The 25,953-nt window shown below is 42.9% G+C and overlaps 1 protein-coding gene across 1 annotated transcript; it reads left to right on the forward strand.

Moving 5' to 3' along the window:
* Positions 1 to 3,587: 3,587 nt before the first annotated feature.
* LOC309401675 (vomeronasal type-2 receptor 26-like) lies at positions 3,588 to 22,910 on the forward strand (the record flags this gene model as incomplete). The annotated part of the gene is made up of 5 exons (XM_081970799.1): positions 3,588 to 3,634; positions 12,175 to 12,463; positions 16,684 to 16,881; positions 17,269 to 17,461; positions 22,009 to 22,910. 5 exons carry the CDS (start codon positions 3,588 to 3,590, stop codon positions 22,908 to 22,910), a joined length of 1,629 nt encoding a protein of 542 aa, XP_081826925.1.
* Positions 22,911 to 25,953: the final 3,043 nt, after the last annotated feature.

Raw genomic sequence — 25,953 nt, forward strand, 5'->3', positions numbered from 1 at the left:
CCACACCCATTTGCACTATTCAGGTGACCCTGATGGCGGAGATAAATTCCAAGAGGCCTCAACAACTTTCAGAAAGGCTGCTAACAACCAGATGACTGCAAGAAATATAAATCCATCCATACTCCACCATTCAGTCAGAACTGAAGAAGCTTCTGGAACTGAGAAGCAAAACGTCTTCAAGGAAAAACAAAGATCAGTTGTCTGGGAGACAATCCAGAATATGAAGGGTTTAGTCCACTGAACTGCATAAGAGAAAGATATGATTAAGGATGTTTTGAGGGAAATGAGGGCAGCTTAAAAAGTCATTTACACCAGTGGTGGGTTTCACATTTTGTTACCACCAAATTGCCCTACACATGTCCACTCGCTTCTTGGGCGCCCCTTCCATGCATGCACGTGGCCTTGTGTCCTAGCACTTTGCTTGGAGCATGCACCCGGCCACAAAAATGTGCCTAAATAGGATGGCATAGAGTCAGGGCAGGTGGGTGGGGGTGGTGATTCCCCCCCCCAAATTCCCACGAATGGTTTGGGCGAACCAGTCCGAACCGGCTGAATACCACCTCTGATTTCCATATGAATATACAATGGTCAGTTGTATGAGAGAAAGATAGGGACTCTAGAGAAATCTAGATGTTGGAGGTTTCCTCAGAAAGCAAAGATGGAGACAATATATCTATATCTATATATGGTATAGCATTATCATACCTGCTCTAAGGAGAAACACCATTTGCAATGGAGCTGCTTTCCTTTGGAAGAAAGAATAAGGCAATGAGTCTGTTTTGGAATCTACAATGAAGATTGATGGAGAAAGAGAATGGCCTTTCATTTGCCCCTTGCATGTAGAGTAATTAAAGTTCATGCCACTACACTTGACTGGTTTCGCTCAATGTGCTTCTGGGCTTCTGGAAGCAGTTGATTTCAGAAAAACCTTCCAATTCATACATTGCCCTGAAATAATCTTTCTATTTATGTTTAGATGGTGCCTTATTCAAGATGTACAGAAAGTTGCTCCCCGGGTTACACCAAGATTGTGAGAGAGGGAACCCCAGTTTGCTGCTATGAGTGTTCTCTGTGTATGGAAGGAACATACTCTGGGCAAGAAGGTACAGTAGGTGGCTCCAAAAATAATTTTAAAAATCAGGATATAATCAATATTCTCCATTGTTTTGGGGGAATATTGGATAAAGAAGCAAGAAAAACATCAACTTTCTTAAAGCATTCCCAAACTTTTCAAAGGCACCAAATTTTGTATGATGATGTGAGCATTTAAATAAATAATGAAGGGTAACTGATTTCTATTGACTTGTTACTTTCTTGTTTGGTTTTAGGAAACAGGATATGTTTTGAGAGCTGATAATCACTTTAATTTTCAGCCTTTAAAATAGTGTTGATTATTTTAACTAATGTTCTATAATGTGGATATCCCTGGGCAGAAATATTGTATTATTACTTCAAAATGAAGTAGTTGATTTCTGATGTCGTTTTCATGCTCCTACAGTTGCAGAAACAGATACAGGCTAACCAATTTTTTCCAAGATGCAGCCCATTGTGAAAAGTGTCCAGATGACCAGTATTCCAATAAGAAGCGAGATCAGTGTGTCCCCAAAAATATAAGCTTCTTATCCTATGAAGAGTTGTTGGGATTCATCCTGGCTTTCTTTGCCATTGCTTTATCCCTAACCACTGCCTTTATTCTGGGGATCTTCATTAAATACCGAGAAACTCCCATAGTCAAAGCTAACAACCGGGACCTCACCTACATTCTTCTGATCTCCCTCTTGCTTGCTTTCTTGACCCCACTTCTGTTTATTGGTCATCCCAAGAAAGTGACTTGCCTTCTTCGGCAAGTCACTTTCAGTTTTGTTTTCTCAGTTGCCGTCTCTTCCTTGCTGGCAAAGACAATTATGGTGGTAGTTGCATTTTTGGCCACGAAGCCAGGCAGCGGCATGAGGAAATGGCTGGGGAAGAGTCTGGCCAACTCTATTGTTTTATCCAGCTCCGGTATTCAAGTATGCATCTGTATCATATGGCTGGGAATCTTTCCCCCATTCCCAGATTCTGACTTTCATTCCCAACCAGAACACATCTTGCTGCAATGCAATGAAGGCTCTGTCACCATGTTCTACTCTGCCCTTGGCTACATGGGTTTTCTGTCTGCCATTTGCTTCTTTGTGGCATTTCTGTCTCGAAAGCTGCCTGATTCCTTCAATGAAGCCAAACTGATCACCTTCAGCATGTTGGTTTTTTGCAGTGTTTGGATCTCCTTTGTCCCCACCTACCTGAGCACTAAAGGGAAATATATGGTAGCTGTGCAGATCTTCTCCATCCTGGCCTCCAGCCTGGGTTTACTGGGCTTTATCTTTATCCCCAAATGCTACATTATAATCCTGAGACCTGCCCTGAACACCAAAGAACAACTGATGATGAAAACTCACTAAGGGTCCTTATGTTTTTGTTCAGTTTTCATGCAGTGTAAAATCACATACTTTGAACTATTGTTTTATGTGTTGTCCTTTATCTTTCCTCATTCCATGTGAATTTTGAATTATAATAATTGAGTAAAATGTTGCTAAAACAACTGTTTGTAATAACCATATCCTTAAATTTTCACAATTTGAATTCATGTTAAATCATAACAATCCTCAACGATATTAATAAAATTTTTGAAACCAGGCCAGATAAACTGTTACCAGAGATGTTTTGATGTGGTTTTATATTAAATCAAAGACTATGGCTAATGATGGTGTGTGTTTTTGTTATTAGATAGGTTGGTGTGTGGGTGTTATATATTATTTTCTGGGTGATGTTCTGATTTTGTTTTAAAAATATTTAATTTCAAATACTGTATATGTTTGATTGATCTCTTTCTCTCTACAAACCTTGGTGGGGTGTGTGTGTGGAGTTCTGGCCCTGTTTCAGCAAGTGGATTGATTGGATGTGTGGCTGTATCATGATTGGTAGATTGGTGCTGATTGGTGCTGGCTGTGGGTCCATTGTTGTTTTGTGTTGTAACGGCCTGGGTGGTGGATTCAATCGATAGCTTCCATAATTATTCTCTTGTTGAAGTGTTCAGTTTTGGAGATTAACCGGGTTCCTTCAAAATTAATTTCATGTCCTATAGCTTTAAGGTGCTGGAAAAGGGAGGAAGTTTTTTCTTTTTTTCTTACTGTGTTCTTGTGTTCTGCAATGTGTGCATTTATTCTCCTGTTCGTTTGTCCTATGTATGTTGCAGGGCACCTGAAAACTGAATTCCACACTCTCACAAACATATTAATTCCCAACAGATTCCAAAGAAACACAATTACCAACCTAACCCAAAAGGAGACACCCCACAAGAACAGAGACACAGAACAGGACAACAGAGTGGCCCTCCTCCCTTACATCAAAGGCACCACAGATAAAATCAGCAAATTTTCCACAAATACAAAAACAAGACAGCCTTTGGCATTAACAAAAAAATAGCCAACATCTTAAGAAACCCCAAAGACAAGATCCAGCTAGAAAATCAAGGAGTCTATGAAATACCATGCAAAATCTGCCCAGCGACATACATTGGACAAACAAATAAACCCAGGGTGGAGGCCAGGATGGAGAAGATCTGCACAGCCACCATATATTTCCATTTGGTACTCAGGTAAGTGGGGACAAATGAGATCCAAACACTACAGAAGACCAGCATGCTGAAGGTGATCAGTTTGGCTTCATTGAAGGTCCCTGGCAGCTTTTGAGCAAGAAATGCAACAAAGAAGCAAATGGCAGCCAGGAAACCCATGTAGCCAAGCGCAGAGTAGAACATGGTGACAGAGACTTCATTGCATTGCAATGGAGTTTCTCTGTATTTAATGAAAATTCCCAGAATAAAGGAGGTGGTTAAGGACAAAGAAATGGCAAAGAAAGCCAGGATGTACCCCAACAACAGAATGTTATCTGTTTCTCTGTTTTTCTGCTTCTTGATCTCTCCCATCTGCTATTGTTTGTTTATTGATTTGTTTGTTTGTTTATTTGGATTTATATGCCGCCCTTCTCCATAAGGACTCAGGGCGGCATACAACATTAAAAAAACACACATTCCAAAAGTAAAAAAACAAAATTATATACATATCCAAAAAACAACGGAATTTAAAAGACGATACGTTTAAAATAAGTTAAAATTAACAGGCCAGGCTGTCTTGCTGGAAAAGCCAACTTTTTAGGGCGCACCGGAAGGACAGGAGGTCGGGGATTATGCGAAGCTCCGGGGGCAGCTCATTCCAGAGGGAAGGCGCTCGCACAGAGAAGGCTCTCCCCCTGGGGGTCATCAGCCGACACTGTCTGGCCGACGGCACCCTGAGGAGGCCAACTCTGTGGGATCGTACTGGACGGTGGGAGGCTACTGGTGGCAGTAGGTGGTCTCGCAGGTACCCTGGGCCTAAGCCATGGAGTGCTTTAAAGGTCATAATTAATACCTTGAATCGCACCCGGAAAACAACTGGCAACCAGTGCAGGCCGCCTAAAAGGGGTGTGACATGGGAGCACCTAGGTACCCCCATGACAACCCGCGTGGCTGCATTCTGGACCAGCTGAAGCCTCTGGGTGCTCTTCAAGGGCAGCCCCATGTAGAGAGCATTGCAGTAGTCCAGGCGAGAAAGGACGAGGGCATGAGTGACTGTGCACAGAGCATCCCGATCCAGGAAGGGGAGCAACTGGCGTACCAGGCGAACCTGGTGAAAGGCCCCCCTGGTCGCGGCCGTCAGGTGTTCTTCTAAACTAAGCCACGTATCTAGGAGGACTCCCAGATTGCGAGCCTTCTCTGAGGGGGCTAAAATTTCTCCCCCTATCGTCAAAGATGGAACAAGATCGGGATGACAGGAACCACAGCCACTCAGTCTTGGAGGGATTGAGCTTGAGCCTGTTCCTCCCCATCCTGATCCGCACAGCCTCCAGGCATTGGGACATCACATCGAGGGCATCGTTTGGGTGGTTTGGGGTACAGATGAAAAGTTGGGTATCATCAGCATATTGATGATACCATACCCCAAAACCATGGATGATCTTGCCCAGCGGTTTCATGTATATGTTGAACAGGAGGGGTGAGAGAACCGACCCCTGGGGCACCCCACAAGTGACGCGCCTGGGGATCGATCTCTGCCCTCCAGTCAACACAAACTGCGACCGATCCGACAGGTAGGAGGAGAAGCACTGTAAAACGGTGCCCCCCACTCCCAACCCCCCGAGTCGTCGCAGTAGGATACCATGGTCGATGGTATCGAAAGCCGCCGAGAGGTCTAATAGGACCAGGACAGAGGAGCAGCCCTTGTCCCGGGCCCGCCAGAGAGCATCGACCAACGCGACCAATGCCGTCTCCGTGCTGTACCCAGGCCGGAAACCCGACTGGAACGGATCCAGGTAGACAGCTTCATCCGTGCTACCACACTCTCGACAACCGCTACAAAGCGAAGGTTGGAGACCGGACGATAGTTGGCTAAAGAAGCTGGGTCCAGGGAAGGCTTCTTAAGGAGGGGCCTCACCACTGCCTCATTCAAGGCGGTGGTAAAGAACCCCTCTCTCAATGAAGCGTTGGTAATCGCCTGAAGCCAGCCTCGTGTCACCTCCCGGGAAGCCAAAACTAACGAAGAGGGACACGGGTCCAGCACACAAGTGGCAGCACTGAGTCTCCCCATAATCCTGTCCATGTCTTCGGGGGTCACAGGGTCAAACCCATCCCAGATTGTCTCCTCAAGATTCATCCCCGTCGGCTTGCCCAAATCTACCCAGTCAGAGTCCAAGCCTGTCCGGATCTGAGCGATTTATTCTGCAGATACTGAACAAATTCTTCAGCCCTACCCTGCAAGGGGTCTTCCCCAGTTCCTTGGTTAAGTAAGGAGCGGGTCACCCTAAACAGGGTGGCTGGGCAGTTATCTGCGGACGCGATAAGAGCGGAAAAATGTTGCCGTTTTGCTGCTTCTATCGCCACTAAGTAGGATTTGATTTGAATTCTTACCAGTGTTCGATCAGATTCGGACCGGCTGGCCCTCCAACCACTCTCTACGTGTCTTTTCTGGCATTTCATCTCCCGGAGCTCCTCGGTAAACCAGGGTGCCATCCGGTATCGACACCGGGTCAGAGGCCGCAAAGGCACAATGCGATCCAAGGCCACAGCGGCAGCCCTATCCCAGGCTCCCACTAGGGCTTCGGTCGAGTTGTGAGCAAGGGATTCAGGAAAAGCCCCAAGCTCCATCAGGAACCTTTCGGGGTCCATCAGGTGCCTGGGGCGGAACCATCTAGTCAGTTCCGCCTCCCTGTGGTGAGGGGTAGCGGTATGGAAGTCAAGCCTGATGAGGAAATGATCAGACCATGACAAGGGTTGAATAGAAATATCCCCTAAATCTAGATCATTCATCCACTGCCCAGAGACAAAAATCAGGTCGAGCGTGTCCCCCCCATTATGGGTGGGGTCTTGAATTAACTGAGTTAGGTCCATAGCTGTCATGGAAGCCATGAACTCCCGAGCTGACTCGGATGTCTCGCCAATGGAGGGCAGATTGAAATCCCACAGGACCATGAGCCTGGGGAAATCAACCACCAATCTAGCTAATACATCCAGCAGCTCCGGCAAGGCCGATGAAACATAGCAGGGAGACAGGTATGTAACAAAAAGGCCCACCTGAGCTCCAAGGCCCCACTTCACAAAGAGGGACTCACACCCGCCTATCTGAGGCACAGTGACCTCATGAGGTCTGAGACTTATCCTAATAACCACCGCTACCCTCACGCCCCCGCCCTGGGCTCTCGGCTGGTGAAACGCCCGGAAGCCTGGTGGGCATAGTTCGCTAAGAGGCACACACCACTCATGGCCCAACCAGGTCATTGTAGATAAACTACTATTAAAATACAAACTTCTGTTTACTGTATTTGCTCCTGGGTTGTCTCACATAGACACACTGTGCGCATTCTGACAGGTCCCCTACTAGGAAATCTATGTAAGTGATAGCAAAAGTGATCATATCATAAACAAGTCAGTAAAAGGCCATTTACAGATTAATTCACTAAAGGCAAACCAATACAAATTAAGCAATACATAACATAAAATCCAAGGCATTGCAGCACCATCCAGGGAATTTCTTAGCAGATCTTATCTTTAACCTTGTAGAGGCTAATCTTCCCCATTTAGAAAGATAGAAGTAAACTTTTTACAGAGGCCTCTGATGCAGAGGTGGTATTCAGCAGGTTTTGACCAGTTCTGGAGAACCAGTAGCGGAAATTTTGAGTAGTTTGGAGAACCGGTAAATACCACCTCTGGTATTTACCGGCTCTGCCCCCATCTATTCTCTGCCTCCCGAGTCCAAGCTGATTGGGAGGAAATGGGGATTTTGCAGTATCCTTCCCTTGAAGAGGAAAGGGAATGGAGATTTTACAGTATCCTTCCCTTGCCACATCCACCAAGACATGCCATGCCCACCAAGCCACACCCACAGAACTGATAGTAAACAATTTTTAATCCCACCACTACTCTGATGGGTTTTTTAAAATAAATTATGGAGATATCCATTCTGGAGTATCCAACCTTCATTGAGGAAGATTGTCTCATCCACAGTAGAGAGAATAATAAGAAATTCTAATGTCCCTACTGGCCAGTGTTCAATTGTTTTAGCACATTGCACATTTTAGCACATTTAAAATCTCAGGAATAAGTTTATGGAGTAGAGGACAACTTTCCTAAATCCCCTTCCTGACTCTTAAATTAGAGCTATGCCCTTGCGTCATGCAGAATTGTATTTTTTCCAGTTGTACACCTGTTACAACAACAATTCCCAATTCCCCTTCTAATTATCAAAATCATGGTTATTTATTCTATTTTGAACAACGTTTGTGGGAATTCCATCATTACCATTAGTTGCAAACCAATGTGATGGAAATGGGATTTATAACAACTGAAAATCTGACATGTAACCATCTCAGACTCTGCTGAAAGCAGGTTGTAGTAGAATTGGGACTGTGCCAGTCTGAAACTGCAGGTTCCTCTACCTTGATTTGGGGCCACGCTGGACCATCTTCACTGCAGTTGTGTGCTCTTTTGTTCTGAGATCCAACTCTGTGCCAAAGACATAACTATAGGAAGAATCCCCATCAATACATGTCAAATGCTGCTGTTGCAAATACAGTTTTTTCTGCTTCAACTTCTATCCAAATTTCCCTGTGCCACGATGCTGACAAAATGCCCATTGAAGGTGATAATAGAAGAAAAGAAGCAGTTCAATTACTACAAGCCAGGATATTACCTGATTAGTGGAATAACATCAGGAATGATTTCTCAACTCTACCCATATATTTTCTCCAAGCCGCCAACCCACCGATTGAAAATGTAATTTTCTCCATGTACAGGATTCTGGTGATTTTGCATGTTCTAATGTATTTTTTTCCCCCAGAAATACTTTCCATTTCCCACTTCCTCACCTTGAGAAAGGCAGGTCGTTGTTTCTCCCAATTTGCTTTAGGAAAAGGCTCCTGGTAGATAGTTTTGCAAAAGTTAAGCATGCAAAGTTCCTTTTAAGTTCTTCTACAAAAGTCAGACTCAACATTGGGCAGTCCTGGCAAAACGCTCCCAAGATGATTTTTGCCTTTTGTTCCCAAAATTATCACTGTGGAGAGTCAACAAATAATCTATTTTTATGTATAAATCATAGATATATAGTGACATATCTCACAATCAAATGACCCAATACCTTTGAGCAGTGGGAGACCTCTTGAGATTATTTCCCACCATCTTTTCTCTTCTATGTTGTACTCTATCCTTCCTTTACAATCATTCATTCCATCCTATTCCTTTCACCTGTTTTCTAAGCTTTTGTGACTTCCATTTCACTTTTTTCCTTTTTTTTAAAAAAAGGAATACCTTTTGAAAACCAAATTCAGGGAGAATAGAGACCGTATACGATAAGCTAATGGTTTGGTGACAGTGGATCACATTAATATTTATTTAGTTCATTTTATTTAGTTTGTCAAACATGTAAAAGATAGCAGGTATAAGTATAAACATAAATATGAACACAGTAAATGGGTATGAATAAATGGGGACGGTAGAACAGGGACGGTAGGCATGCTGGTGTACTTTTTTTTAAAAAAATTGATTTTTATTGAATGTTTTAATCTTTAAAAACAGTAAAAAAGACACAACAAGGAAAAAACACAATAAAACAAACAAAACACGGAACATACATAACAATATAGAGTAATTTTACAGCTTTCAATATTGGCTTTCCTGCCTAGCTTTTACAATTCTCCCTTCTGCATTGCCTTCCTATTACTATAACCTTGTCCTATGATGTAACAAGCATAGTATAAACACTTATAGTGATATTCATTATTTGTATCTCCATCTATTTGTATTCTCTATTTCCTGTTTTGGCTTCTGATTTCTAGCCACTTGTATATTTTATTCCATACATTATAGAAGTCCGATTCTTCTCTTTCCTTTAGTTCTATTGTCATTTTGTCCATTTCTGCACACTCAAGTATTTTTCTGATTGTAGTTTCGTCTGAGGGTGTATTAGTTTTTTTCCAATTTTGTGCAAAGGCAATCCTGGCTGCTGTAAGTATATGTATGGTTATGTATTGAGATTGTTTGTCCATTTTTTAATCCAGTAGTCCTAATAAGAATGCTTCTGGTTTGAGTTCTATTTTTCGCTCAGTAATTTCTTCTAACCACTTCCGAATATTGCACCAGTACTTCCTTGTGATGGGTCATGTCCACCACATGTGATAAAATCTTCCAGGATTGTGATTGCATCTCCAACAATTAGGGGATAAATTTGGGTACATTTTGGCCAATCTCGCTGGAGGCAAATGCCATCTATAAAACATTTTATAGAGATTTTCTTTGTAAGCTACTGCCGTTGTAAATTTATAATTTCTTTCCCACAGTTTATCCCACTTCTCTAACTCTATATTGTGGCCAAAATTTCTTCCCCAGCTAATCATTGTCTCCTTTACCATCTCTTCCTCCATTTTATTGTATTATTGTATTATATTTTAAAAGAAAATTATATAATCTAGTGATCATTTTTCCTCCCGTTCCTAGTAATATTTTATCTAATTCCACTTGTGTCTCATATATTCCGTATTGTTCCCAATCTTTTTTAAATCGTGTTTTAATTTGTAGGTATGGCCACCATTCCATATTTATTCCCTGTGCTTTCAGATCTTGTACTGATTTTAGTTCTCCTTTTTCATCTAAGAGGTCTGCATATCTTACCATTTTACTAAGGTCTATAGTAAATGGATATGTCATTGCTTCCATGGTTGATAACCAGGTATGCTGGTGTACTTATGCACGTCCCTTCCTTCCTTACTCTTAGGAATGGGATGAGGTCAACAGTAGACAGTCTTAGGTTAAAATTATGGGGGTTTGGGGAAGAAACCCACGGAGTCAGGTAGTGTATCCCAGGCATTGACCACTCTGTTGCTGAACTTGTATTTTCTGCAATCGAGTTTGGAACGGTTTACCTTGAGTTTGTATCGGTTGTTTGCTCATGTATTATTGTGGTTGAAGCTGAAGTAGTCATTGAAGGTAGGACATTGTAGCAGATAATTTTGTGTACTATGCTTAGATCAGACCGTAGGTGGCATAGTTCTAGGTTCTCCAAGGCCAAAATTTTATGTCTGGTGGCTGAGGGTATTCTGTTGTGAGAAGAGGAGTGGAGTACTCTTCTCGTGAAATACCTCTGGACTCGCTCAATCATATTAATGTCCGATATACAGTGTGGGTTCCAGGCGGACGAGCTGTATTTGAGAATTGGTCTAGCAAAGCTTTTGTATGCCCTATCCTGTAGCAAAACAATATTTGAGACTAAAGGTGGCTTGTTGAGAAGTGGATCACCTCCACTCGCTCAAGAGCTAATTCAGCACTTGAACCCAAAATTAGTCACCTCCCGGGTGGTATAATGGGAAGAAATAATATAATACAATGATGACATATAGCTATACTTGGTAACATTCCCTTTTAGCATTCTGGAGAACTGTGAAGACTGTGGTTCTTTTCCTAAACACTGGGTAAGGATGGAGGATTTTGCTGTGAGGCTATCTAGTCTGGCTTTGAGGAGAAGGGTATTTTCTTTTAACTATTATGGATTGCTGTGAGTCATAGATGGCCCTGTAAGTCCTGTAAATAAATGTTTAGTTTTGCAAAAGTTTATTTAAACAGACTGAAGCCATTTTCTACTTTCTTTTACTAGTTTTCTCAACTGAGTTAGTGAATGTGTTGTTGTTGTTGTTTTTAGTTGCAAAGTCATGTCCGACCTATCACAACTTCATGGACAACATTCCTCAGGGCCTTCCTGTCCTCTATTATCCTCTGGCGTCCATTTAAGCTCACACTGACTGCTTCGGTGACTCCATTCAGCCACCTCATTCTCTGTCATCCCCTTCTTCTTTTGCCCTCAATCATTCCCAGCATGAGGCTCTTCTCCAGTGAGTCCTTCCTTCTCATTAGTTGGCCAAAGTATTTGAATTTCCTCTTCAGGATCTGGCCTTCTAAAAAGCAGTCAGTGTTGATCTCCTCTAGGACTGACCGGTTTGATCGCTTTGTAGTCCAAGGGACTCGCAGGAGTCTTCTCCAGCACCAGAGTTCGAAGGCCTCAATTCTTTGGCACTCAGCCTTTCTTATGGTCCAACCTTCACAGCCATACATTGCAACTGGGAAAACCATAGCCTTGACTGTACACTCTTTTGTTTATATGCACATATGGATGATTTTCCTAACACACACACACACACACACACACACTGCAAGTCATAATTTGGAGAAAGTTATAGTTAAGATCAGCTCTGGTGATTTTGGTAGGATCCCTCTGATCCTGATATACCAAGTTTACTATAACTCTGTGGTGTTTGTTTTGGAACACCAAATCCCTCTGATCCTGTTATACCAAGTGTACTATAACTTTGTTTGGTGTTTGGAAGAAGCTCCTATTGGAATAAATTGGAATGTTCTTCTAATAGAAATCTCCAAAGACGTCTATCATCTGGAAAAGGCAAGGAAAAAATGATTATTGTTTAACTGAGCGATGACTATCTGACTATTTTTCCAGCATTGCACTATATAGATATAAAGCTGCAGTAAATCTAGCGTGCTTTCATGAATTGGTAGATGAAATCCAAATTGAAGATGATGAACTCTGAATATCTGTTACGTTGCAGGGAGTTGACCAACTTCTACCACATCCTGCCCTTTCTTTTGACTGTTCGTGAGATCAACCAGAATCCAAAGCTCTTACCCAACATCACCCTGGGTTACAATATCTATGAGAATTTTTTTAATGCAAGAATACTATATGAGGCCATGCTGGACTTGCTGTCTACAGGGCAAGAGAATGTCCCAAACTACAGATGTGGAAGACAAAGGAACCTGCTGGCAGTTCTCGAAGTGATGGATTCTGAACGGTTTGATCATATTTCTACTGTCTTGAGCATCTATAAAATCCCACAAGTACGAATGTAATCAGGATTTAATAGCAATAGCACTTAGACTTATATACCTATTCACAGTGCTTTTACAACCCTCTCTAAGCAGTTTACAGAGTCAGCATATTTGCCCCCAACAATCTGGGTCTTCATTTTACCCACCTCAGAAGGTTGGAAGGCTGAGTCAACCTTGAGCCTGGGGAGATTCAAACTGTTAAATTGTAGGCAGCCAGCAGTCCCTTTGCGGAGAGGGGGCGACTGATAAATCGAAACAAACAAATAAATAAAATAAAGTCAGCAGAAGTAGCCTGCAGTACTGCATTCTAGCTACTGTGCCACCATGGCTCCTTAATTCTAAATTAGCTCAGAAAAAGAGTACTCACAAAACACACAAATAACTTTAAAGGCAGATATTAAAAGACCTGAAGATCAAAAAGTACTTTTTTTATTGCATTCCACAACATGGCTTGGAACCAAGCCTTGGCTTTGGGACTTTTGCTCTTCTACCACTGAAGATCCGTTCTACAAATAGCAAGTAGATAAACTTGGGTCTCTTAGTAGAACAGTGATGTGTGGTGAGGTTTATGACTGGTGAGGCACTGACCCAGTGGTGGGTTTCAATTTTTTTTAGACTTGTGGAACTCCCTGAGCAGGCATGCTCAGTTCCGATTTAAAGCGACAGCATTTGTTTCTCTCCTTTGCGAAAGAATTTTCCTTCTTTCTTTTTCTTTTTCTTCTCCCTTCCCCTCCTTCCTCCCTCTCCCCCCCTCCCCCCCTCTCTCTCACACACAGAGAAGTTGGATTGGACTATACACACTTTCCCCCAGCCCCAGAAGGATCCAGCCCAGCTTCACTGATTACAGGTTTGAAAAGGCAATGTGGCTCTGCCTGCAATCAAACCCTAACCCTTCCCTCCAGCCTTTGCCCAAAGCCCCGCACCAGGAGGATGAAGCTTGAATTCCTCCCCCTCCCTCTGACCTACATGTACCTTTTCCAACTGTTTCAGAAAGGATTTCCACTCTGCTCTTGCCTCGGGTCCTCTGAAGAAGCCCCGCCCAAACGAGCACCCTCTACTATGAGGCAGGAGAACTGCATGCCTCACCTACGTCAGGAATTTGTAGGCTTTTAACCCTTGCTTAACTCTGCTCGAGTGATCATAAAACGCCTAAAGTCAACTAGGTGAGGAATGCAGTTCTCCTGCCTCATAGTAGAGGGCACTTTTTTAGAGGCTTTTTAAAACAGTTAAGCAGAGTCATCCATGGTGAGGCAGCAAGTAGTTCAGCCTGACCTCAGCTCTCGCCTTTTTCCTTTTACATTTTTTTTTCTTTTCATGATGACAGTGGTGAGGCTGTGCCTCCCCTGCCTCCCCTGACTGCACGTCACTGTAGTAGAATGTTTAATAAAGTTGGGGGGAAATGAAGAAACGTTAAGGCTTGAAGAAAAGAATTTGAATGTGGTCTGTTGTAAGAATGAGTGTTTGTTGAAAAGCCTTTCGTAGGTGTACAAAACAGTGAACTTCTGTTGGTAAATGAAAGTGTGAGTGGAGTTTGTTACAAGTATATTAAAAAAAATGAGCAGGAGACCATGGCTGTTGGGAATTTTGTAAAATGGGTATATCAAACCAGAAGAAAGAAAGCCAAGAATGCAAGCGCATTGAATAACTGAGTTTGAAATTTTAAAAGTTAATGACCAAAACAGGTTATTTTGGTCATAAAATTACAGAATGAAAAAAATTAAAAGGGACCATAGAGATCTTCCAGTCAGGGGTCGGCAACCTTAAACACTCAAAGAGCTATTTGGACTCGTTTCCCGCAGAAAAGAAAAACACTGGGAGCCACAAAGACCTTCCCCTGCCTGACTATTTTCTAAGCATCCACAAAATTGCATATGTAGTTGAATTAAAGGTTCTGTTTTCTTCTGAACCTTTTCTTTTCTTGGATTGATCCATGGTTGGCTTACTGGGGGTCGAAAAGCTGAATAAATCGTGTGCTGGCGGGTGTCGCACATTGGCAATTGTGATACATATTTTGAGCCACAGGAAGCTGCAACAGAGGGATGAAAAAGCCACATGTGGCTCTGGAGCCGTGGATTGGTGACCCCTTTTCTAGTCCAATCTAGATTGAATCTTCAGACCAGTCCAGACAAATGACTGTCCAATTTCTCCTTGGAAATTTCCAGTGATAGAGCTTAAGAAAGCAGCACTAAGTCACTCTCATAGTCAGGAAATTCCTTATTTTTTTTTAAAACAAAAGTATTGGTCTGAAGATCAAATTGCAAAATAAAGATGTGAAGGAAAAGTGAATGGGTCAAGGAAGACCATGAAACAACTTACGACACATCCAGAGAGCAGCATTAACATGCTTTCTTTCGCCCACATGACAACTCAAAGGATGTCACTATAAACTCATTTTCTGCTATCTCTTATCACAATGTCAGCATTCTTGGGTTCTTTAGAATGAGATTATTAAGCATGTATCTGCAAATCAGATAGAATAGAATAACAGAGTTGGAAGGGACTTTGGAGGTCTTCTAGTCCAACCCCATGCTTAGGCAGGAAACCCTGTACCACTTCAGACAAATGGTTATCCAACATCTTCTTAAAGACTTCCAGTGTTGGGGCATTCACAACTTCTGGAGCTGTTCCACGGATTCATTGTTCTAACTGTCAGGAAGTTTCTCCTCAGTTCTAAGTTGCTTCTCTCCTTGATTAGTTTCCACCCATTGCTTCTTGTTCTACCCTCAGGTGCTTTGGAATATAGCTTGATGTCTGAGTCAATTATTATTAACCAATTAAATGGTTTATTAATACATTTTTGAAATGGGGGGAACCTTGGTGCTCTCTGAGCTCAGTTGTTTTCTTGCAGACATTTCATTATTTAATGCACTGATGATGTTACCTAGTTTGGGCCATGGAACGTCTGCAAGAAAACAACCAAACTCAAAGACCACCAAGGACCCCTCCTTTCAACTCTGAGCTAGATAATTTGCTCCTTTATTGGCAAATTTTTCAAATCACTGATATAAAACTAATGAAATAATATTCATCAAATAATAAATTTGATGGGGTGGGATATACAAAACAATATTTCAATTCAGCATGTACAGTAAAGCAATCAAATAAGGAGCAGTAATCTCTGAGAAATAAACATGTTTGTCTATTCAATGAAAGAAAAGAACTTCCATGAGTAGCATCGTATGGACTGGGATTGGAGTTTAGGCAAGTTCTGATTGAAAACTGAAATTCTGGATTTATCCATCACTAACAATCTGAGTGGGAGATCTCTCTCTGTCTCTGTCTGTCTCTGTCTCTGTCTCTCTCTCTGTCTCTCTCTCTCTGTTCTTGGTAAAGCAGGTGAGTTTTCTGTTCCAAAGTATTAAGATGTTCTTATCTACTTGGATCAGTTGCTGACTATCTACTATGTGGATGACCCATAGAGTGTTAGGGCAAATGTGAGCCTTAATTGTTGGCAGCAGAATTGTCCCACTGCATCCACTCCATCACCCAGAATTAGTTGCATCGGTAGGGATGTACTTGCATGAGAATCACTGACAAATTCTAGAGAGGACTCCCTAGAATCGAAGGGAGTTAACAAGCTTCATGTAGGTATTGTTTTCTGTAAACTTCTCTCAGCAGTCTGGAAAGGCTCTTACATTTAAATATCTGTGTCAACATTCCCACTGACGAACCCAAGCAAAGCAAGCACAGTCGAGATGATCCAATCTCTTAATGCAAACCTTTATTGAGTCTGTCTTCTGCACCCCTATAACTGTCTGGTTTGGCTCTGCCACCAAGCAAGACAGACACAGACTTCAACGGATAATTAGAACTGCAGAAAAAACAATTACTGCCAATCTGCCTTCCACTGAGGACCTGTTTACTGCACCAGTAAAAAATGGGGCTGTAAAAAAATCACATCCTGGACATAAATTGTTTCAACTTCAACCTTTTATGGACCAGAAACAAATTCCTTCTATGTCTGATCACAATTGGCCAAATAAAACTTCTATTCTATTCTATTCTATTCTTCTACTCTACTCTACTCTATTCTATTCCCTTAGTTCTCATGGCTGGCATCTTGATGTCTGGAACCTAAGCTCTATCTCCCCCTTCCCTTCCCCCATAGATCATTGGCAAGCTGAGAAACGATAATCGTTGCAACAGCAAAAATGCCTTTTTGAAGATTGACAATCTGATTTTTATCATTAAAGGGACACAAATTACCAATATCTTTTCTTTCACCTTAGATCAACTATGGTGCTATCAGCCACATTCCTAAGAAAAATAATCATTTCCCCTTTTTCTACCGAGTGACCCCAAAACAAGAACCTCCTAACTCAGCCATTGTCCAAATGCTCCTGCATTTCCGATGGACGTGGATCGGCCTCCTTTCTCAGGACAATGAAAGAGGAGAAAACTTTAAGAGAAGCTTGGAAACTCTAGCTGTAAAAAATGGGGTTTGCATTGTCCTCTCAGAAACCATCCCTGCAGCAAATATGGATATAAGTTTTGGAAAAATGTTCATGAAAAGAAAAAGGCAAAAGCTTTTTTCTCTTATCAACAGTCAAATAAAAATTATAGTTTGGCAACTGGACTTTCAGGCCGCAACAATACTATCAGGATTAATACAAACGTCTGGAAGGAAGAATGCATCCGTTGCGGGGAAAGTGTGGATTGCTACAACGTTGACAGATATAAGTATAACAATGTTTTACTATGTGGTGGATCTCCAACATAAACATGCTCTGCTTTCCTTCCTCATCCAGACAAAGGCAAGGAAACCATACCACAACGTTAATTCCTATTCTTCTGCTGTCTTTCAATTTGGAAAGGAAGCATTCCTGTGTTCCTACACAAAGGCGGTGAAGTCTAAGAAAGTTTGGGAAAGATGCCAAGAAAAAGAGAACTGGGAATTCCCGCTCCATGATGTGGTTGCAAGAATGCAGTCTGAGGATGCCGCTGCTATTTCCAAATCAATCCAAGCTGTGTCTTTGGCCCTCAATGCTGCCTTATCCTCCCAACAGAGTAAAAGGAGGATGCATGTTGGAGACCATCAGTCACCACAAATTTTGCAGCCATGGCAGGTAAGACTTGTTCTTCAAAGTTCCATTGATGATCCCCTTTCAATTCCTCGGTACTAAATTGGAAATAGAGAGGCGTGAGAGACCCCAAATACCATTTGTCCACTTTGTAGTATTTGAGAGTGTTGAGAAAGAGATGATGGGGATAAATCTTCCAAATTTAAACTACCTGTGTTGATTTGGGATAGTAATAGCAATAGCACTTAGACTTATATACTGCTTCACAGTGCTTTATAGCCCTGTCTAAGCAGTTTACAGGTCAGCATATTGTCCCCAACAATCTGGGTCCTCATTTTATCCACCACGGAAGGATGGAAGGATGAGTCAACCTCGAGCCTGGTGAGAATTGAATTGCCAAACTGCTGGCAGTCAGCAGAAGTAGCCTGCAGTACTGCGTTCTAACCACTGCATCACCACGGCTCTTCAGAGGATGCTATAATAAAAGTGATACCTCCAACTGTCAAAGCAGTTTCCCCATTTGCAAATTAAATAAGCATCAGAATGCTTCATCCATCCACAGCTCTCGTCCCATGATAGCACATGCTGGTCCTGCCTAGTTGTTAAGCCAAAGAGTTAATCCTAAATTTGTATTTTAGATTAAAAGTGATTTTTTTCCTGCTAAAAAGATGCCACCACAGCAAAATAAAGTGTAAATCAATGTCTGCTCCCAACATCTTCTGGAGGCAATAAAAAGCTCATCCACACATATCCTTTACTGCTACTGTTGCTTCAATAGTTAGTCTTCGAAAGAGATAACGTTGCTATGAAACATTTGTCTTCAGTGAGCCATGGTGGTTAGAATGCAGTGCTGCAGGCTTTTCTGCTGCCTGCCAGCTGCCTGAAATTTGGCAATTCAAATCTCATAAAGCTCAAGGTTGACTCAGACTTTCATCCTTCAGAGGTGGGTAAAATGAGGACCTGGATTGTTGAGGGCAATATCAGGGGTGGGTTTCAATTTTTTTTACTACCGGTTCAGTGGGTGTGGCTAGTTGGGGGCATGTGAATGAGTGGGTGTGGCCAACTTGACATCACTCATGCCCACTCAGACACATGCCCCCAACTAGCCACGCCCACTGAACTGGCAAAAATTTCTGTTTTGCCAGCTAGGAGGCTGGCAAAGAAGACTTGCTTTCCGTGCTGCTGCGGCTGCTTCTATCCCAGTGCCGAATGGTCCATGCCCTCCCCCTACAGACTAATGCTACAAGAGGGCAGGAAAGAAGCTGGTCTTGGGAGAGACCTTCCCTCCGTCTTCAGAGAGCCCATGTGGAGAGAGAGGAGGTGGGCTGGTTTGCACATGGGTGGGTGGCTTGTGGCCAGTGCCTCCTTCTCTTGTTGGGGCAGGTGCAGCAAGACGCATGTCGTAGGTGGGTGAAGACGGGCAGGTGAGTTTTTCTCCTCCCTCTCTCTCTCTTCATCCACCTGCTTCCTGCTGCTTTTCCTCCTGCCCTGCATTGCCTGGTCACCAGGGCCGAAGAAACGATGGTGGTGGTGGTGGGATTAAACAGAGACAAGAACTCTTGAAATTTCAGCATTATGTAATTTTGTTTTTTATTGTTGCTGTTAAGATTGTGATGCTAAGCTATAGCTTTGCAGGACAATCTAAAGATTCCTTCAAAAAATAGAATATATTGGAAAGGGGTCTGGTATCCCATAAAGAAAAGTCTGGAATCATCCTCTTGCAGGCCAAAGTGCTGAGCTAAAGAAGTTGAAGTTTTTCAGAGCACTTCCAGTCCAGAATTATAATCATAGAATCAGTGACTTAGGACTCGGTGAATAATCTGCCCATGTGATTTTCTTTGTCATTGCAGCTTCATCAGTTCATGAGAAACTTCCAGCTTCAGAATATTTCTAGAGACAGAGTTTATTTGGATGAAAATGGAGTTCCTGCTGCTGACTTTCATATCATCCACTGGACAGTTTTTCCTAACAAGTCTACTGCTGGGGTGGAAGTTGGAAGTGTAGAAAGAGAAGCCTCTTCAGAAGTCAAGGTCTCCATCAATCAGGGTGCTATCCAATGGCCAACATCATTTAACAAGGTTAAAGTTTGAGTCTTCTATTTACCTCTACATCTGAAGACTTTTCTGCTCAGAAATAATTATCATCGAAGACAATTGAGATAACCTCCAAATAAGGGAACCTAAAGTCCTATTAATTCACTAGCTATCATGTGTCTTTAATTGTGTTTCAATACTTATCACAACCTGCTATTACAAATTGTGTTGGGGTGTTTACTGTCTTCATTAAAGGTAAAGGTTCCCCTGCACATGAGTGCTAGTTGTTCCTGACTCTAGGGAGTGGTACTCATCTCTGTTTCAAAGCCGAAAAGCCAGTGCTGTCCAAAGACGTCTCTATGGTCATGTGGCCGGCATGACTGGACGCCGAAGTGCATAAAATGCTGTTACCTTCCCACCAAAGCTGGTCCCTATTTTTCTACTTGCATTTTTACATGCTTTCGTACTGTTAGGTTGGCAGAAGCTGGGACACGTAATGGGAACTTATTCCGTTACACGGCTGTAGGGATTCCAACCGCCAAACTCCTGACCTTTCTGATCAACAAGCTCAGTGTCTTAGCCCCTGGGCCACCATGTCCCATAAAGGTTCACATTAAATGGTGTCTCCAATACTTAAAAAGGAAAGGCAGCGGTGGTCTCCATCAGTAACTGCTGTGCCAACTACTCCTTGGCTAAGTTGGCACACTGTGCTACCTGGTTACCAGAAACCAGTTCCTTGAAATAAAACCCACTCCACCCCAATTCATAGGTTGTCCTAAATGATTTTTATGTTTAGATGGTGCCTTCTTCGAGATGTGCAGAAAGTTGTTATCCAGGATATGCCAAGCTCATAAGAGAGGGAGCGCCAATTTGCTGCTATGACTGTTCTCTGTGTATGGACGGAACATTCTCTATGCAAGAAGGTACCGTATTTTTCAGAGTATAAGACACACCTTAGTTTTGGGGGAGGAAAATTGGGAAAAAATTCTGCCTACCAGGTATTCATCTGGCTAGAATCCTTAGTCTGGTCAGCTTCAGCACATAGGTTTGCTGTTTTGAGCTTGCACACTTTTTATCCCCTGGACTATGTATTCCAAGTGAGGCCACAATGATTAACAATCACTTACAATCATTACAAACAATCATTACTGAGGGCAAGTGAAAAGTCTATTTGGACCAAAAAGGAGTATAATTTTCCTATCTGAACTCTATCTGAGATCATCAACCAGTACGATCGATGATATTTCTGTTCTGGAAACTTGGAGCAGTAGCACCAGCAAATTATTTGCTCCGCAGTTAAAGGGCATACTTAAATGAGAAAATTCAAAGAAGATAGCCACTATTTGCAAAAGAATGTGTTGCATTGGAGAGAAGTAGATTTTCCATTCCTTGACAAATTGTTTTTGAAGCACAGACTCCATTTTGTTTGTCTCTAAACTTCCAAGCCTCACTTAGACGTACCGGTATCCAAAGGGGTGAGTATGCCGCAGTAAAAATATTGGAGGCTTTTTATCAGCCCTAATGAAGTGCTAATGAGTGAAGCGATCATCTGATCTTCCATGCTTTGCCTGCTCATTGCTACTCCCTCCAACAATCAACTGTGCTTTAGAAGCTTTTTTTCAGCCCTAATGAGGGAGCAGCAATGAGAAAAGCAGGCAAAGCACAGAAGGTCACTTCACACGTTAGCACCTCATTAGGGCTGAAAAAAAGCTTAGAAAAAGCTACATTCTGAGTATAAGACGCACTCAAATTTTCAGCCTCTTTTAAGGGGGAAAAAGTTTGTCTTGTACACTTGTACTCATTGTTATCTCAGTCTTTAAAGCAAGCAATGATTATTTTTAATTAATGTTGGGACGTACACATTCCTCGGGGAAGAAATACTGAAATACTTCCAGCTGCAGGCCTTACTGCGTGAGTTAAGAGCCACAATCCATAATTAAAATGGAGTGAAAATATATTCCACTTAACTTGGACATGAATATTTTGAGTTAGTACAATTTGAGTTCACACCATCAACAACTTTATTCCACTTCCTGGAACAATCAAGTGACTGAACATGACGTAAGAGTCCTTGTCATTATCAAATATGCAAAGAAACAAGACAATTGTATATGTCCCAATATAACTGAACCAATTAAAGGCAAAGATGCAGATTTCCGCCCATCTTTTGCATTTAGTAGAAGTCAAAATATGACTACACTTCCTTCTTTCAGGTCGTATTCAGTTCCATGTTCCATATAATTTCTCACTTGTTGAGAGATATATAAAATATAAATCACTTGTTGATTTATTCTTTATGAATATGTTCTCTCACTATCCAATGTAGGCTTTAACCAAGTACAATGGGAAAATATTTTTGAGTATGTTCTTGACTGCCTTCAATACTATTTCTCACTTTTAAAAACATGTTTTATATAATGTAGTAATAGCAGCAATTGATTTCAGGTGTAATTTTCATGATTCTACAGCTGCAGAATTAGATAGGTGATTTTTTTTCCAGATGCAGCCCATTGTGAAAAGTGTCCAGATGACCAGTATTCCAATAAGAAGCGAGATCAGTGTGTCCCCAAAAATATAAGCTTCTTATCCTATGAAGAGTTGTTGGGATTCATCCTGGCTTTCTTTGCCATTGCTTTGTCCCTAACCACCGCCTTTATTCTGGGAATCTTCATTAAATACCGAGAAACTCCCATAGTCAAAGCTAACAACCGGGACCTCACCTACATTCTTCTGATCTCCCTCTTGCTTGCTTTCTTGACCCCCCTTCTGTTTATTGGTCATCCCAAGAAAGTGACTTGCCTTCTTCGGCAAGTCACTTTCAGTTTTGTTTTCTCAGTTGCCGTCTCTTCCTTGCTGGCAAAGACAATTATGGTGGTAGTTGCATTTTTGGCTACGAAGCCAGGCAGCGGCATGAGGAAATGGCTGGGGAAGAGTCTGGCCAACTCTATTGTTTTATCCAGCTCCGGTATTCAAATATGCATCTGTATCATATGGCTGGGAATCTTTGCCCCATTCCCAGATTCTGACTTTCATTCCCAACCAGAACACATCTTGCTGCAATGCAATGAAGGCTCTGTCACCATGTTCTACTCTGCCCTTGGCTACATGGGTTTTCTGTCTGCCATTTGCTTCTTTGTGGCATTTCTGGCTCGAAAGCTGCCTGGTTCCTTCAATGAAGCCAAACTGATCACCTTCAGCATGTTGGTTTTTTGCAGTGTTTGGATCTCCTTTGTCCCCACCTACCTGAGCACCAAGGGGAAATACATGGTAGCCGTGCAGATCTTCTCCATCCTGGCCTCCAGCCTAGGTTTACTGGGCTGCATCTTTATCCCCAAATGCTACATTATTATCCTGAGACCTGCCCTGAACACTAAAGAACAGCTGATGATGAAAACTCATTAAGGCTCCTTATCTTGGTGTTTATTTTTGTTCAGTTTTCATGCAGTGTAAAATCAAATACTTTGAACTATTGTTTTATGTGTTGTCCTTTATCTTTCTTAATTCCATGTGAATTTTGAATTATAATAATGGAGTAAAATGTTGCTAAAACAACTTTTTGAAATAACCATATCCTTCAATTTTCACAATTTGAATTCATGTTAAATCATAACAATCCTCAACGATATTAATAAAATTTCTGAAACCAGGCCAGATAAACTGTTACCAGAGATGTTTTGATGTGGTTTTATATGAAATCAAAGAATATGGCTAATGATGGTTTGTGTTTTTGTTATTAGATAGGTTGGTGTGCATGTGTTATATATTATTTTCTGGGTGATGTTCTGACTTTGTTTTAAATATATTTAATTTCAAATACTGTATATATTTGATTGATCTCTTCTGGTTAGATAATGTAAGATCAGTCTCAGTTAAATAAATGAGATAGTCCTGGGGGATTTCAATCTGCCCTCCATTGGCGAGACATCCGAGTCAGCTCGGGAGTTCATGGCTTCCATGACAGCTATGGACCTAACTCAGTTAATTCAAGACCCCACCCATAATGGGGGGGACACGCTCGACCTGATTTTTGTCTCTGGGCAGTGGATGAATTATCTAGATTTAGGGGATATTTCTATTCAACCCTTGTCATGGTCTGATCATTTCCTCATCAGGCTCGACTTCCATACTGCTACCCCTCGCCGCAGGGAGGGGGAACCGACTAGATGGTTCCGCCCCAGGCACCTGATGGACCCCGAAAGGTTCCTGATGGAGCTTGGGACTTTTCCTGAATCCCTTGCTCACAACTCGACCGAAGCCCTAGTGGGAGCCTGGGATAGGGCTGCCACTAGGGCTTTGGATCGTGTTGTGCCTTTGCAGCCTCTGACCCGGTGTCGATCCCGGATGGCTCCCTGGTTTACCGGGGAGCTCCGGGAGATGAAACGCCGGAAAAGACACCTAGAGAGTGGCTGGAGGGCCAGCCAGTCCGAATCTGATTGAACACTAGTAAGAATTTATATTAAATCCTACTTAGTGGCGATAGAAGCGGCAAAACGGCAATGTTTTTCCGCTCTTATCGTGTCCACAGATAACTGCCCAGCCGCCCTGTTTAGGGTGACCCGCTCCTTACTTAACCAAGGAACTGGGGAAGACCCCTTGCAGGGTAGGGCTGAAGAATTTGTTCAGTATCTGCAGGATAAAATTGCTCAGATCCGGACAGGCTTGGACTCTGACTGGGTAGATTCGGGCGAGCCGACGGGAATGAATCTTGAGGAGACTATCTTGGATGGGTTTGACCCTGTGACCCCTGAAGGCATGGACAGGATTATGGGGAGACTCAGTGCTGCCACTTGTGTGCTGGACCCGTGTCCCTCTTGGTTAGTTTTGGCTTCCCAGGAGGTGACACGAGGCTGGCTCCAGGCGATTACCAACGCTTCATTGAGAGAGGGGTTCTTTACCACCGCCTTGAAGGAGGCGGTGGTGAGGCCCCTCCTCAAGAAGCCTTCCCTGGACCCAGCTTCTTTAGCCAACTATCTTCCGGTCTCCAACCTTCACTTTGTAGCGAAGGTTGTCGAGAGTGTGGTAGCACGTCAGCTTCCCCAGTACCTGGATGAAGCTGGCTACCTGGATCCGTTTCAGTCAGGTTTCAGGCCCGGGTACAGCACGGAGACGGCATTGGTCGCGTTGGTCGATGATCTCTGGCGGGCCCGGGACAGGGGCTGTTCCTCTGTCCTGGTCCTATTAGACCTCTCGGCAGCTTTCGATACCATCGACCATGGTATCTTACTGCGACGACTCGGGGGGTTGGGAGTGGGGGGCACCGTTTTACGGTGGTTTTCCTCCTACCTGTCGGATCGGTTGCAGTTTGTGTTGACTGGAGGGCAGGGATCGACCCCCAGGCGCATCATTTGTGGGGTGCCCCAGGGGTCGGTTCTCTCACCCCTCCTGTTCAACATATACATGAAACCGCTGGGCGAGATCATTCGTGGTTTTGGGGTATGGTATCATCAATATGCTGATGATACCCAACTTTTCATCTGTACCCCAAACCACCCAAACGATGCCCTCGACGTGATGTCCCGATACCTGGAGGTTGTGCGGTTCTGGATGGGGAGGAACAGACTCAAGCTCAATCCCTCCAAGACTGAGTGGCTGTGGTTCCCGTCATCCAGATTTGTACATCTTGTTCTATCTTCCGGCAAAAATTGAAGACTCACCTGTTCCGATTAGCAGGCCTGGCATAATTACAACTGTCCCTCCTGGCAAATGTATTAACTGGTTATTTTAGGGGTATTGTTTTTAACTTATTGTGTGTGTTTTAGGGGTTCAAAATCCTATATTTATATATATTGCTTTGTACAGTTTTTTTAATTCCATTTTTAACCTCCTCCATTCCAACTGTACATATTCAATTTTTATTGTATTTTGATATATTTTGCATGGACTGTACACCGCCCCGAGTCCCTTTTTGGGAGAGGGGGCGGTCTAGAAGCATGAATAATAAATAAATGAATAATAAATATCTTTGACGATAGGGGGAGAAATTTTAGCTCCCTCAGAGCAGGCTCGCAATCCAGGAGTCCTCCTGGATACGTGGCTTAGTTTAGAAGAACACCTGATGGCCGTGACCAGGGGGGCCTTTCACCAGGTTCACCTGGTACGCCAGTTGCTCCCCTTCCTGGATCGGGATGCTCTGTGCACAGTCACTCATGCCCTCGTCCTTTCTCGCCTGGACTACTGCAATGCTCTCTACATGGGGCTGCCCTTGAAGAGCACCCGGAGGCTTCAGTTGGTCCAGAATGCAGCCGCGCGGGTTGTCATGGGGGTACCTAGGTGCTCCCATGTCACACCCCTTTTAGGCGGCCTGCACTGGTTGCCGGTTGTTTTCCGGGTGCGATTCAAGGTATTAATTATGACCTTTAAAGCACTCCATGGCTTAGGCCCAGGGTACCTGCGAGACCACCTACTGCCACCAGTAGCCTCCCACCGTCCAGTACGATCTCACAGA

Source organism: Natrix helvetica (genome assembly GCF_964273705.1).
Source record: "Natrix helvetica genome assembly, chromosome: 1".
Taxonomy (NCBI): domain Eukaryota; kingdom Metazoa; phylum Chordata; class Lepidosauria; order Squamata; family Natricidae; genus Natrix; species Natrix helvetica.